General features: G+C 32.1%; 1 protein-coding gene across 1 annotated transcript in view; it reads right to left on the bottom strand.

Annotated features, from left to right (window-relative positions):
* LOC130446450 (rap guanine nucleotide exchange factor 4) overlaps positions 1–16,616 on the bottom strand; it is a 281,452-nt gene that overhangs the window by 18,471 nt on the left and 246,365 nt on the right. The window contains exons 10-13 of the mRNA XM_056782724.1: positions 13,548–13,692; positions 5,252–5,434; positions 4,866–5,057; positions 2,178–2,411 (exon numbers count right to left, since the gene is read on the bottom strand). Of these exons, the coding sequence (XP_056638702.1) occupies positions 2,178–2,411; positions 4,866–5,057; positions 5,252–5,434; positions 13,548–13,692 (754 nt within the window). The remainder of the gene's footprint in view (positions 1–2,177; positions 2,412–4,865; positions 5,058–5,251; positions 5,435–13,547; positions 13,693–16,616) is intronic.

Below are 16,616 nucleotides of genomic sequence, written 5' to 3'. Positions count from 1 at the left end.
TTGTAAACAGTTTCTCGGTCCCAAGACTTTGGAATAATTTCGACGCTATCAGCCAATACAAATGGGCAGCTCATGTATTTAAACAACAATAGTTTTTGTATTTACACATTCAATGCTTGTTTCATCACATTAATTATTTAGGGACTAATTGAAAATATTGTACAGAAAATGTTTATATTGAATTCTATTTAATTCATTTAATTCAGCAAGTAATTAGCATACATCATTTGAAACAATAATGTATGTTTGGCAAAATTTATATGTATATTTTGATACTGTTGTTTAGAGAAGGTATAAATTCGATAAACAATTTTTTCACATTAAATATACTGATCACGACATCATTTCCTGACAATAAAATTTTTTATGTCTTATATGCTCACAGCGTCGAAGAGTTAGGCCTATCAACCTCATTCACTAGATTTTTATATTGGTTATTGTATAATTTCTTCCATTCTTCTAATTTTTTGGCTTTTATTGTCTTTTCCTTGAATATAATATTTACATATAGAGCAGACAAATGCTAGTAGGATCCGACGGAGTCGTCAAGAAGCAAAAAACTAAACATTTATCTCGATCACGTTCCGAGGGACGAAAAGTTTTGTCCCGATAAAATAATCATAAATCGAATTGAAACGTCTAAAGACACCCAACAAAAAATCTAAAATCAGCAATAAATTTTGGAGGGAATGTCTCAAGGATAAAATGATAAAATTTGATTAAATTACTTTCTAAAAAATCTAGCAATATTATTTTTAATATTTCAGTTTCAGTATTCATAATGAAAAAACGGAATACAGCATAAAATTACTAGAATTGTGAATATATCTTAATTATATAAATTGCTTTTTGTAAGGCATTTGTGTTCGTTTTTTAAATGTAGAGGTATAATTTTACATGTTTTAAATAGAAGACTTCCAATAAATGAACTGTATAAAAAACACGAGCGTGAGAGTAGTACACAGCACAAAAATTTTTTTTCGTTTGGGAAACACACGTTCCTCAAACCGAAGTATTCGTTGTTAATGAAATGTGATTGTACGATACCTACACACAGTAATTTCAATCCGCTAAGAGCTACTATAACCGCCAGTGTTGAAGTGCAAATAAGTCGTACATGAATTGATAAGTTGTAGCTACAAGATCCATCTTGTTTGTGTGCCCGGCCTTTCGGGCAACGACGAGGCTAATTCGTTCGCTGGACTGAGATCAGCAAAACTACCAGCCTATAGTGCAGCTACTACATCTCTGAGACTTTTGCTCGCAAGACCAGGCTCTACATAGATGGTATGATACCAGCTTCTCTCTGTCTTACTAATCAAATGCTCCGATTAAACGGGCACGAAATATACAACCTAAGACAGATATATTAACTAGACATGATCATCTACGACGCTATCAACATGTAATATATATACTACACGGACTGCTGCTGGTGCATGGAGGAAGAGGAAAGTGCAGACCACGTTATCAGTACGTGTCTAGCACTCACACAATCGAGGTTCAAACAATGGCAAAAGTTGCCTGATTAGCTTTTTCGAGAACATCGATTTTTGATAATTTTACGTGGAATACAACAGATTGATCAGGAGGTATATGTGAGCAATGGTTCATGATCGCATGGAGTTCTTTTAAAAAAGTTCTTGATACTGAGGAAAACCTTGTTTATCATCATTATTCTAGCTAGCCATAGCTACTTAATTTTTGTAACTAGAGCTGGGTACTTACAATAGACTTGTGTAACACATTAGACGATATTAAGTAGGCTATTTATGGGAAATTCTTTGGTATTTCAGTTATTTTTTAAACAGGAAGATAAACAGATTAAATCAAAATACAGACTAGTATAAAATGTATATCCATATGAATAAGTACTTCTTTTAGGCGAATAATTAACAAACATCTTTCATGCTATGACAAATAGTATTTAAATAACTTTAACAAACCATTATAAAAGGCTTTGTTGAATTGAAACATTTTAATCACATTTTGTTATATCTCATTTTTCAACTGATTTTCATTCAAGCCCTCGTTTTCTTATCAAAAATTGTGACAAGATTTGTTTACATATAAATCGCATGGTAACAGTGAAATTTATCCCCTGTAACATTATTAGTGAAGTTCCCAGAATTTACCAACACTCTCGACACACCGTAGCTCACGGTGCGAAACCTTACCTTCTTAATTGCGTCATAACATGGTGCATTAAAGCCGCTTCTTCTTGCAAAGCATCATATTGAGAAGAATCATTTTCAAGCTCATTAGCTATTTCCTCGAGAAAGTCTACAGCTATATCGTCCTCGAAAAGCGGATGTCTGACTGTCGTTACCCATCTATACACAAATTGAATTACTCTTCTTTTACACGCCAATACAAATTCTCGGTCTTGATTCGTGAACTCTATTCTATAAGTGTTTTTGGTTAAGGAAAATTCAGTATAAATAATAAATATTTTCATTGCCACCCTCATTCTAGAATACATGTGATAATAAGGGGCTGAGTTGGAATTTCTGGAATTGTTGGTGGTATTCATACTTAGTACACTGTTGCTTATAAGATGACTAGAGTTAGAGCATCTCCTTCAATATAGCCCTATGTTCGTGTTTCACTGCTTTCCAGAGCTCTTGTAATTGTAGCCTAATCGCAGTTTTTACCGCTAGATTAGGATGAATCACGTTTAGGAAGGCGCCACTTATTGAACACACTGTTCACACCACAACTACACCAACACTCAGTCTCTGAAGACGATAAATTGGTTATCGAAACGCGCGTCAGATAGTGTAATTGTGAGTGTTGATGTGAACAGCGTGTTCAATAAGTGGCTAGTAATTGGGGCCTTCCTAAACGTGATACATCCCAATCTAGCGGTAAAAACTGCAATTAGTCTACAATTACAAAGGCTCTGGAAAGCAATGAAGTACGGACATTCAAGAAGGGCTATATTGAAGAAGAGGCTCTAGCTCTAGTAATCTTTCCTTATCAGCAAGGCTAGAGTGTTCACTCTTCTCATTTCCTAAGCCCAAAAGGACCCATTTCGTATACAGATACAACTGGAAGCAAGCAAAGTTTCGAGAACGAAGAGACTTTAAGTCTGCATGTCCTACCCACTACATTCCAACCAGAGATATATATGCAGTTTGGGATAAATAATCAACCGATAAATTCTCGAGTTAGTCGGGGCGGTGATAATAATATCTAAGAGGATACAAAACTGTATTGATCTGCATGATAAACTGAAGAAAAACTTGTGTAGGTTTCTGGACATTTTGTTGTTTAGAGAGAAAGGGGTATACGGATTAGCGAAGAGTGCTATTACCGGTCTTATAAGCAATGGTACCTGATCTATAATAAGTTTAATGGATAGAAGAGTTGCGAGCAGCCTTCTGAACTGAAGGCTAGAATCCACCGGTATGCGATATATCAATCTTTTTTCAGAGACCATCCAAGGTACTAGGATACATTCTTATCCAACACTGATATACAGTCCTGTACATCTCAAGACAATTGGCTTCACGCAAGGTGCTTTATGTCTAAGATGCAAAGGTGAGAAAGAAACTCCAATCCACGTACTGTTCAACTGAGCTTCTCTCCGGGGTAATTCAGAAAAAATCCTGGAAAGGAGATCGGGAGAATACATCAAATCGTGGAGGCATATTCTATAAGCTTCTATACCAATATTAAGTAGTTTCATCATATGCCAATGTTTCTGTAATGCAGACATCACCAAAAGTTTCTTGATGGTATCATGGTCGAAATGTCCGCGATAGAGAGGGCGGCAGCTGCATGATGTGAAGTTTGCTATTTATTATTTTATGTAACCACAGCTTTGATAATAATTTTTCGCTGTATTGTCAGAAAAATGTTTACTATGGCACCAAATTTGGAACGGATTTGATAGGAGTACAAGTTCATTTGGAACCAGAAACTTGAATGAAAAATATTCATAGTAATTATGTTTCTTCTTCCATATTATTGGGATTGTTCCCCTTCAGTGAGTTTTTGATGACCATTAATTTATACGAGAGTTGCTACTTAAGTTTTGAGATAGCCAAATGAAAACAAATAATTATATTTGGGATTGGCTGTTTTTCAAAATATTCTCTATTATGATCAATACACTTTTTCATGCGTTTGAACCAATTGTCGAAGAATTTTTCCCACTCTGATTGAAATCATAGGGTGCCAAACCAGGACTGTTGATGACCTATCAATTCGATGTTTTGACTGTCGTGGTGGTGAATAATTCTTCTTCTGCGATTGGTTTCCCTGATTTTTTCGAACACTTCTGACAAAAGAGTGCTGGTATACCATTCAGAATTGACCGTTCTACGTTGTTCTAATGGATCGGTGGCGAAATGTCTAGTTATTCCGAGAAAACAGGATACTATTTGGATAGAAGTGATTTTTGTGCGAATAAATTTTGTTGGATTTAGCATGTGTTGGAAAACTCATAAAGTCGATTGTTGTTTAGTTTCGGATTCATATACGGAGATCATCCATGATTCGGCGACTGCCACGATCATAAAGATGCCATTGAATTTTTTCCACAATTTTTTGCACCAATGGACACAAGCTTTTTCTCTATAGGAGTTGTATATTTCCGAAGAATTGAAGCTCCTACATTGTGTTCTGTTTTTCTTCTTAATATAACTTTAATTTGTGTTTTTTTATTTTTAACAACACTATTTTCTTTTATCATCTAATGTATTAAGTATTATCTGATTATTATAGCATCTCGTCAAGTATTTAATCAATGTATAGAGTAACGAACGAAAAGAAGAAAGAAATGTTATGCTTATGTTATGTTATGTTATGCTTATGAAAACAAGAAAAAATATTCTTGAAATTAAGTTAATAAAGGATATTATTTGTCCAGTTCGTCAACTAGCTGATGCGTTGGTAAAAAAACAATGTGCGTAAGGAGAAAGTCATCGAGGAAGGGATCTTGCGCGGTAACTATGAAATTATCCCCAGCTCCTCCTGGTCCGCGGCCATCCAGTCTTGTTTCTAGGAGATGCTCCAGCATTTTTTGCGGAGTACCCGCCATCACAGTATATCTGAAATGAAAACAATACAAGACTAATTAAAAGTTACCAAAATTTGTGTTGCTCTGAGAACGTATTCCGAAACTAAATTGAAAATATTGAATGGTTGTGAAAAGTTAGGATTAGTATTTTGGATAGTGAACAAATTACAGTCGATTTGCTCCATAAATTAGGTAATTTATTGAGTAGAATTTAAAGGTACTCACTTATAATGGGAAGAAAATACTTGCTTAGTATTACAATTAATTTTTTCTAATATTAATACATCTTTTCCATGTTCCTTGAGTCGTACTGTATTAGCTTCTACGTCTCTAAGAATTCTATTGAAGTTCTCTTTGTCGACCCGTAAGAAGTGGCAGTTATTTTCTCTTAAAACTATTGTTGCAGCCCTGAAATGGATAACCCCCTCATTAGATATTTAGATGCCGAGATAAAATTTAATAAAATCCACACACATTTTGTATAATTAGATAATTTTATTAATTATATTTTAACCAGAAGTTTGCTGATATTTTAAGCTACATTTTTTATTTGTTTATTATTGTTAGACTTACAAATCATGATTTTTAGTTTTAAAAGACAATAACATTAGAATTTTCTAATAAAACGATAAATTTGGAAGTTGGTTTCTATCCACATGTTAAATATACTTGATAGTCAATTTTCAAACGATAAACGACAAAATCCATCACGGTGTAATTTCTGAATATTTTATATACTTTGCTTTAACTGAATATTGAGTCCATGAACACAACCTTGTCGAGATTTTGATGTGTGAATAAGAAAAGTTACCGTTAATAGAAATCATCCCAAAAGGCACAATCAAAATAAGCCATTTAAAAATAGTTATTTATGCAATAAGGTAGCAGTAAGGTAATAATTTTTTTCACGAATAGGACGGTTTGACCTACGGTTGAGAAAAAGTTACTCTACTCACGAGTTTCATACAAAATTTTTTCGTAGACTAAAAAAAATTCGACAAAACTTTTATCAATTTTTATTTTGTGATAGTAATATTAAAATTACAACTGTGAGCATTTATAATTGTAAGTGAAGAAGAAGTTACATTACTATTGGTGCTTGAATGGGCAACAATTAACGAGTTCAAAGAAATAACATCGTCTATAGTTGTATCAGTACTTAATGGATTGTTGATAGGATCTTGAAAATTTACAATGTTGCTTGACTTCATACTAGTTGTTCCCGTTAAAATTTTAAATGCGGAATCCGTTTTGTTTTTTATTGTCGTCTACGTAACCCTCCGCAACTGTGTTGGATTTCCACCCTACAACTTGCATTTTCCGTTTCTATACCATATAAATGTTTACCAAGTTTAATCTATTGTCAGATATTTCACCAATAACAGTAAATCGACGTTGAACATAGACTTTTATATCAGATGATAATTAAAACATTTCCGGTATTATTTATATCGTTACACTTCATTTTATATAATTCCTCCTTCTACAGAGCTCCTGCTATTCCGAATATTAAAGCAACCTGAAAGATGTTACAAATAATATCTAAGCTCACATTAAGATTTTTTGCTGTCATACCTTATGCATGATCGTTTGGAGCTTGCTACAGAAACTTACATATTAATTACTTCACGGGCAATGTATTCGATTTTTTGGGTCTATAGCCAACTGATTTATTTTTCAAATATGCAATGAGTTCCGAGTATTTACTGATGTCTACGTCGTTATTTACCATTAAGGTGCGTTTCATTTTTGAATAAATCGACCAAAGACTTCCACATTTTGGATTTCGTTTCAAAGTAAGCTGGTAACACTCTTTCTGTGAAGCTGTCTGTTTATCCTTTTTTTAGTACGCCACTCCATAAAAGAATTATACCTCTTTAAATACTGTTCCCTGGATTTATCTGGGAGAAGAATCGCTGCAGTTGCCGATTCAACAACATCTTCTGGTGTGTAGTTGAAAGTTTCTTCACTATTACTCTCCATCATTAATAATAATACCACACTCCTTTTAATTAGTAACAAAACGGATTTTCTTGAAGGAATATCAAGAAATAAAAGTGTGACAATTTATCGGAGAAACGAATTGACATGAGAAATAAAGCGTTCACAGACCACTATTTTGATTTTATAATTGCGCTAAAAGATGACACGTTTTGGCAATTTTTTTAACCCTTTTTGACCGATTCAGAAATTACATTCTTTGTGAATGAAAAAAAAAAAAACGTGAATATTAAAACGGACGTAGAAAAATATATTTAAATGAACGAGTAAGATATGTATAACATAACGTGAATGTTGTATGAATATTCAAGTGTTTATTATATACAGAGGTTTGAGAAGTTAATGCTACTTCAGGTGCTCTTAAACTAATGTACTAGTCTATACAGAATGTATAATTAGTTGTAAGAAGTAACATAGTGTAAGATGTAATCTGAGTATTAATTAGTATGGTTTCAACTGAAAAATTTGAATTACGAAATGGCTGTTCACTATTGAAATGTTCGATTATAGCATTTCGAAATTAGCATACAAAAAAAATACAGGGTGTTTCTAGATTTGATGCAAAAATTCGGGAGCGAGTAGATGACGTGAAAATGATGAGACAAAAAAATGTTGTCGTACGACCTCTCGTTGCTCAGTTATAAAGGGTGTTTCAAAAAAAGGTGATATTGTCTCTGAGATAGATAGAAAACTGAAAAAAATTTGGGGTTCGCTCAGTAAAAAAATTTCGTAACGTCATTCGTATTCAAGATAAAGGGCGTTGGAGGAAAAAAATTATACACATTTTTTACGATTTTCCGGCAACTACTGGCAACATTGTATTGAAATTTTATAAAAATATGTTTTGGAATCTGATACATCCAATGAATATGTTTTTATGTCTAACTTTCATAGAGAGCGCTAGTGTTACACGGTTCGTAACAAGTAGTATTGAGCATAATTTTTCAATATTAGAGTTATAAAGCAAGATTTCAAATTAACTTAAACATCATTTAATTTGACACCAAAAAGGTACTCTTGATAAAACTAGAGACTGTGTACCGTTTTCGGAGTATTTTATCTAGAAAATTATGAAGTAAGAACCGATGCTGGTATAAAAATAACAAGATGAAAAATTAAAAAAAAGCCTATCCTTTTTTTAAAAGAATCTATTAATCTTCTAAACGCTTGGGAGTCAGCTATGAGGTCATTAAAGTGACGGTGAATTCTGTCTTTCAATTCTTGAGGTTAATTTACCTCTGTAGAATAAACTTTTTCTTTAAGATACGATCAAACTGTGTACAAATTTTCTTTACTAATAATTCTCGTTGGTCTTGGCCTACCAGAATTTATTTTCTTAGGTCTAGCAATCGCAGTTCCTCGACAACGTCGTTCAATGGCTCTAAATGTATTTTTCCTTGGTAAGTTTCTTCGAGGAAACTTTTCTGCATAACGCGTAATAGCTGAGTTTCCTAAGGCTAATAACATATCAGTGTATTGAAAATTCAAAATACCAGCATCGGTTATTACTTCATAATTTTCAATTGAAAAGCGTAAAAAATGTATATAATTTTTTTTTTCAACGCCCTTTGTCTTGAATATGAATGGCGTTTTGTTCTTCACTACTATCTAAAGTTAATTGGCGGCTCAATGCCCAATAGTTAACAATCCGTAACTTTTACAGGGACAACCTGTACAATCTAAAGATAGCAGAAATGATTTTTCAATCGATATTTCTAGAAAATTTGTAAAGGTCGATGAAATTTATGTTCAGGAGGTATGTAGATTTTTAGATCGTTGTACATGCCAAGGAAACTGTTCCCTATAAAGAGACATTCTGAAAAAAGTTATCATAAAGTGTAATAATTTATGGAAAATTTTTATGGGAGGTATTAAAACTCGATCAAACATTATCGTGTTACTTAAATAAGGAAATGTAGGAAAATTCAGGTAGCTTGCGTTCATCTTATCAAATAAAACCAAAAAAAAATATAATAAATGTTCGAAGTGGGCACCTTGCACTTATACACACTTTTTGAGTCTACGGAGGATATTTCTTTGAACTTGAAAGAGCGTTGTAAGCTTCAGTATTATAGCGTCACAATATAAAATTATTCCATCGATCATTCCGTTCTTTGTGTTGCATATCCCAAGCTTTTAAGAAATTCCCAAAATAGGAGCTATTAAAACACAATCAAACATTTTTTGGAAACAACTTTGTCTACATAAATTAGGTAAATAAGTTTCTACCTGGTTTCTGCCTCAAAAACAAAAAAAGACATCAAATATACCTCTCAGATGAAAGCTGGTCGTAGACGACAAAATAATCTAGCAAGAAATGAAATTCAAATAACTGAGTATAGAACTATCTGGATATGGTGATATTGAGACAGAGGTAAGGCAATAAACAATAAAAGCAGCATGAGCAGCTGGATGTCTAAACGACACTATATGGAAAAACAAATACATAAGTATTGAAGCCAAGTCAAGAACCTACAAAACTGTAATCAGATCCATAAAGACGTACACTGCAGAAACTCGGTCTGATACAGCAAAAACAAAAAGGATCCTGGAAACAAGCGAAATGAAAGTCCAACGAAAATAGGTACTGAGCAGAAAGCGCGAATGGGATGAACACATAAGTAGGAATGAATAGTAAGGATAGCACGAGACAACTCACCATTGAGGAGAAGAAGTATGGAAAGGTCACGAAAAAGTTGGATTGATAATCTTACCATCAATTGAGGCAATAGGCATGCTGCGAAGAATGAACGGGCAATCTGCCTAAAGTGAAGTAGGAAGAAGAAGAGCTATAAAACACCAGATTTAGAGCAAAATGCATTAGATGCGGTAGATGCTGATCCCACAACTAGCGTACGCAAAATGTCACTATAATTTAACGTATCAACGACAACTATTCATAGGATTCTCCAGGAGCATTATTTTGATATCATCTACTCTCTCCCGAATTTGTTCGTTAATTCCCGGTATATGATGATTGTGTTCATGAGTGTATTCACCAATGTGAATGTGTGTATGTGTTCACCAAGGTGTATTCATGAATATTTAGCTTGTTTTAGATAAAAAAATTTGTAATAACGTCAAGTTGTCCCACCTATTCCGATCTTCTTGAAGGACACGAAATATTACGTTATAAATTTTGCATACAAAATGGCTCTAGCTGGAAATATTAATTTCTGCCAAAGAGTTAAAAATATTAAAATTAACATTTGGTTAGCAGTGGATACGTGGATAAAATGTAAGTATGAAATTATAACATTTTTTTAAGAAAAAATTGATTTGAATAGTTTTGGTGTATTCGACAATCTAGAGTTGGCCATAAGATTATATTACAAAAGCAATTTGATATGAATTCAATAATGGAGGTATCAAGGAATCGTAGAGTCGCAGAATCTAGAGATTAATTATCTAGAAACTTCAACAATAACATTTGCAATTAGTATATAAAGATCTGAGAACAGCCTATCATCAACAAATATAATATAATCCAATATTCTATAACTTTATTCTGCTAATTCGATTAACGTTCTCAAACACAAAATCATTCCAGTTGAAAATTCATCAAGGTATGAAGTATTTTGTTCTTTGTAAAAAAAATATCAAAACAAGTTTGATATATTTAGTTCAGACTTTATTGAGTTGAAATAATTAAGGCTGATATTAAATATTGCTTCTTTTACAAAAAAATAATTTCTGTTTGATCTTGAATCAAATTACCTTTAACCCTGAACAACTTTAAATAGTGAGAGACCCTTAGCTAATAATTGAATGCTGTTTCTCAGAAAGTGAGTAAAAACAACCAACTTTCCGAAGTTTACAACACTTTTATGTTATTAGAAGTTTAAACGTCTTTGTACTTTCTTCAGTTAACTATTTGCAGGAGTGAAAAATCTGATAGCTTCTCTTGATAATAATTCTTTTGAAGTTTTCTTGTACACGTGTTCTGTGCACACTTCATATTTATAATATTTAAGTTGTTGAACAAAAATTAATCAAATGTCTTTTCATACTAGCAATTTGGAGTGTGAAATTCCATAATCACGTTTAGGAAATTTTAGCATGACAGCGCACGGGTTATTTGATGACACGGAGGAAATTTATATGTTCTGTTTTTAATTTAATTTCCGGAACCGGTTATCCTATAAACCTAATTTCTAGCAGTGTGCCAATAGTATTAGGAAAAGGCGAAGAGATTAATATTTTATTAGTAAACGTAGCTGTTTAAGGTGGCTCTTACTGGGATTAACACATTTTAAGAGCAAATGTAAATATATGACTGGTATAGTCAGAGCAAAGAAAATTAACCGGATTTATTACAGTTAATTGAGTAGCTACAATTGAAATCGACATTTAATTTTCTTTTAAATAACATCATCAATGAAATTAATTGAAAATACTTCATGTTTCATTTGAGTCCTTTGTTATCTATAGCTGACTTTTCAGGTCTATGTTAAAGATGTTCCAGGTATTTGGTTAATTTAAGTTAGATATCCTTCAGTGTTTCTTTATTTTTCTAAATGCTTTCATTCTGTGGATAACGTCTTCCATCTAGGTCTTTTGTTTTATCCAATTGATTCAATTTTTGTTATTTCTAGCATGTTTTGCTTCATACACCAGATTTCGCATCCGTAGATCAGAATCAGAATGCATTGCTAAAATGATCTTTTAGATTTGAATATAATCAAAATGACAATTTACACCGGACCCAGAACAAATTTATTATCAATTACTCATAATATGAAAGGTATTATCCATGAGTTAATATGTGCCAAGAACATTGGGAAACCGACATATAACTGAATGTTTCGAGTTGGATCATTAGATCTAATCATAGATTCTGAACTGAATCACTAAACGACAATATAAGCGAAATCAAAATCGAAAAAAGAGTGAGATGTATTCTGTCGCTAGTCCTGCTTAACATTGTTATAGATTGGATGATGAGAAAACAGAGTATAAGGGTCGGGAATCAAATGGAACCTATTTAAAAAACTGGAGTATCTTGAAATCATCTATTAAGCAAATAGAAATCACAAGCAAGAGGAAACTAATAGACTACAGATTAGCTAACTTAACTAACACCAGCTGTACTAAACATGAATATTAAGATAAAACCCAAATCGATACTGAAAACGCCATCTACTTAGTAAAGACACAAATGGAGCAATTCGAGCAATTTTGCTATTTAGGCAGCATGGTGAGTACAAAATAAAGTACTGAAAATGACATCAAAATAAAAATGACATCGAATAAAAAACGCTTGAAATTCTTTGTATAAGTGATGGTCTTCAACAAATATCTGGATAACAGAACTAAGATTGTTTCAGTTCAATGTAAAGTCTGTTATATGGAAATATGACGATCAGATGATACAGAAAATTCAACAGATGCCTACGAGTTATGTGTAAATGTTTTTGCTCAAATAAAGTAATTAACACCTATGGAACACAACTGAAGAGAACGCAATAGCTGTAACGATTACGAAGCGATAATGAAGAAGGTCATACACTACGGACACCAGCAACAAACATAATCCGACAAGCAATAAATTAATATAAAACAGTCGACCTGTACGAACATCAAATGAGCTCAAAATGGAAAGAAGCTACAGAAATAACTAAAAATACAAGACAATGGAGAGCTCTCTTCAACAAAATTGAACACAAAACGTCAAATGAAAGATAACGACCTAACCACAGCTAGGTGCTGAAACACCGACTGGTGCCCTTTGCTTAACTGGGAGCTATATGATGATGATGAAACTTGATTAGTTAGGCTTTAATGATACTTATATGATGCAAAAAACGATAATAACTTCCAATCTATTTCATAGTATCACAAGGTTTATTTTGAACTTAATTCTTGTATTGTATACATTACTGATTTTTTATATAAAAGAATATGTGATGGCGAAGACTAACGCGAGTTTTAGGAAACTTCTTAAAAATTATCTTTTGGTTGATTTGAAAAAATGAAAACTCACTGATTATTGTCCATTTTTGGCATTGCCAACTATTATCTAAATATGCGCATTTTGATTGAAAACTTCACCTTCCATCAAACCACTCTCGTATGAGATAATCAAACTAAATTTTTACGTGATTCAACGGTAGGTGCTAGTGTAAATCAATTCAATTCAATTCAAAATCACACATTGTCTGTAACACTTTGAAATTTGATCGTCAGTAGTATATTGACATATAACATTTAAGCAAATTCGATTTAATAAAATTTAGTAAAATTTAAATAAAATAATCCTACTTAAAGGTCAACGTATTATAGAAAAATGTAAGCAGTTATTCTAATAGAGCGTTAGATATGGAACAATTGAAAATTTGTTTCTAAATGAATATATCCTGTATCAAATCATAGCTTTGTTTTTTTATATCATACACAAAATACCACGTAGAATTTCTGGTCTTGTAGAATTGTTAAGAAAATCAATAAAGAGTCAATAAATTCTATGCATTTTCAATTAATTTGAAAAAAAAAAAAAAAACAGTTATATGGTACGACTAACCTCGGTGCGTCGTTTATAAGAGCTAACTTTCCAAAATCATCACTTTCATGAAGCGTGTTAACCGTTCCCTTACCATGAATAACTACATCCACAGAACCCCGAACTATGATATACCACGACCTTCCTTCATCGCCTTGATGAAATACTGAAAACAATTAGAATCAAGAGTATTATTATAAATTTTTAATAATGCTGCAAAGTGTTTAATATCAAGTTGGATTATAAGCTATTTATTTTCTGTGAAATAGATTATTGTTGAAATTATAAGTGATTTATTTTCATATTCGTAAATAATTTGCTTATCAAATATTGAAATAATTAAATAAGATGCCGAAACTTTATTGTTTGACAACAATTTTGATGAAATAACAGCACCAGATGTTGATGTTCTCAATTGGGAACCCATAGTTATAAAACTACTTCACTTTTTACTATTTTCAGCTCATCTTCTGTATCTAGTACGAATCTGGGGTTTAGTTTTTTACTGTTGTAATTTCTATTTCCGTTTGAAATTACATAATAATCTTTACACTTTTTCTTTGCTTTTTTTTATTGTCCTCATAAAAATTTCAGTTATCTTTCTGGATCTCCTTTTGTTTTAAGCAAATTTTGTATTATAGTTTTTATATGAATTCTTATTCTCAATTTATTTGAGGAACAAATCGAAATTCTAGATACCTGTTTGGTTATATTTTAAAAAATATAAATTTAGTTTTTTCACACGTTAGACCACCATCACCAACTCTAACATCTGGGAATCCAGTTGAGAGCTGAACCATCCCGGATTTCCATAGATAAGTCCTAATCTTATCTTCAATATATAGACAAGTCTGAGTTGTTAATTTATAACTGCTTTTGTTCATTGTGCTCTTTTGGATACGCAGTTAATGCGAATTTATTATTTTTTCAATAAATTTATTTGTTGCTGAAATTTATTTTATTGTTCTTTGCAATAAATATTAATTTGGATAATCGTGTCCGGGAATTAGTTTTATTATTAATCGCCCACCCCATCTGAGTACGAGTTTTTATATACTTTAACTGAGGACAAATACCACTTCCTGGAGAAGAATCTCTTATTGGGGATTTAAAGTTACAAAATTAGTGCCCAAAGTGAGGCCAGTTAACCACGACTTAAGACCACTTGCGAGGCTTTTCCAATACAGTTAACGGTCCCATATATTTATAACTCTGAAGTATTGTAGCGAAAATCACAAATTATTTATTTATTTTGAGAATTATTTTGGATGTTCACTTATCTTATAGTTGAGATGTTTAACATTTTATTATATTTTCCTCACCATACTGTGTATTTTGTGGAAGTGTTCAACATTTCATATTTTGATCATGTTAACCGTTCCAATGCTTTATTCATAACTTAGCATTGGAACTGATGATTTTCTTAACCTTCTGGTTAATATTTAATGTATAGTAATGGGAATATACTCCCATTATAAATATTTTTATACGACTTACTGTATTTTGCTATCAATAGATTAACATTTGGAATATTATTATAAAGATAACATTAGCACAACATATTTGTAGCTTTTATTGACAAAAGGAGCTTCGCCTTTTGACCGCTTTTTCTTTCTATTCTTCCATTTAGTCTCTTCAATATGTATATTGCTAATCACTACAATCTTGTTGTTTTGGCTTCTTTTCTTCGAAGACTGGTAAGTTTACAAAAAAAAGTAATTCCTGAAATTCTTATTTGTCAAAGGAGAGGAGATGTAACAGCCATGCCATGTTATAAGTTATAACGAAAGAATTATTTTTTTTTCTATTTTCAACTTCTCATCAAAAGAGAATTACGTGACAGAATCAAATTTATGACGCTAAATTGTAACTATACTAATCAAATATTAGTGATAAAAAAATGGAAATTATATTTTGGTGGTTGACTTGATCGTTTATTTCATTTATCGCAACATGTCCTGGACCACTGCCGGAAAATTTTGCATTATTTATTTGTCTACAATTTATCACGTGAATGGTTTTCTATTAGCTGGCTAACTAAGCTTCGAATAAAATCTATATCCAACTATTTGAAAAAAATATTCGTAGGTCAACCTCTAGTGAGTCAACTACAGCTATATTTTATTTAGTTAGATTTATATGATACAATGTAACATTTTTTATAACTATGAATCATATCATCATTTTGTCGATCCATTTGAGAAAACTTCCTATTTGGTTCTATCTCCAATGTACCCAAAATAGATAATTTTTACGCACATTTTCTACAAGCTCAAAAAAAAGAAAAACACATGAACTCTGTTATTTCTATTTAATTCATCCAAAGGCTTATCAAATTGAACAATAATTTGAATAAACATGCAATTTTATTTCACTGAACTCTAATCCATCCTGTGGGGCGTCAACTACAGATATAATTTGCTTAATTTCTTAGTTATATATGAAAAAATAATAAACATCGTTATGGAGAACATCAACTGTTCGATTCCACGAAAATGTAAAAAAAACCACTTATTTGAGGATATTAAGAAGATTTCGCAGTTGTGTTTGTCATAAAAACTCTGTTTTTGAAAGATAGATTCTTGCAGCGTAACACCCGATAAACAAATATATCCAATTAACAGTTTCTGGCTTAAAATTAGATTTCACTCACCTGGCTGGCCCCGTGCGACTTTTTATTGTCACGCATAAAAAGACATGATTGGATATCGATTCCACGACATTTGATGAATATATCTATAGCTCAGAAACGGGTGCTACTAGAACATGTTTTCTCTATTCTCAAAATAAAGTTGTTTAAAGAGTATAACCGCCAGAAATTTCTTTTGACTTGTACCATCTGTCTCAAAAATACTTCAACAGCCTTCGTCACAGTAGAAATATTGAGAAAGTTTTTAACTCATTGTTGGATCGTTTGTACTTTTATCACATTCTAGCTAAGTTCTCATTTTTCCAATAAATCATAAGATCACACATTTCCACAGAAAACAAATTTGTTCAAAATGATATTTGTTTTGTTCTCTTTAATGTTTTACTGTATTCCATTTACGACGATTCTTTCCATATAGGTATTCTTTTTTATATTTAGCT

The sequence above is a fragment of the Diorhabda sublineata genome, chromosome 1 (assembly GCF_026230105.1).
Source record: "Diorhabda sublineata isolate icDioSubl1.1 chromosome 1, icDioSubl1.1, whole genome shotgun sequence".
Classification (NCBI taxonomy): domain Eukaryota; kingdom Metazoa; phylum Arthropoda; class Insecta; order Coleoptera; family Chrysomelidae; genus Diorhabda; species Diorhabda sublineata.
Note: the sequence above shows the minus strand (reverse complement) of the source record. Positions and strands in the feature narration are given on the sequence as shown.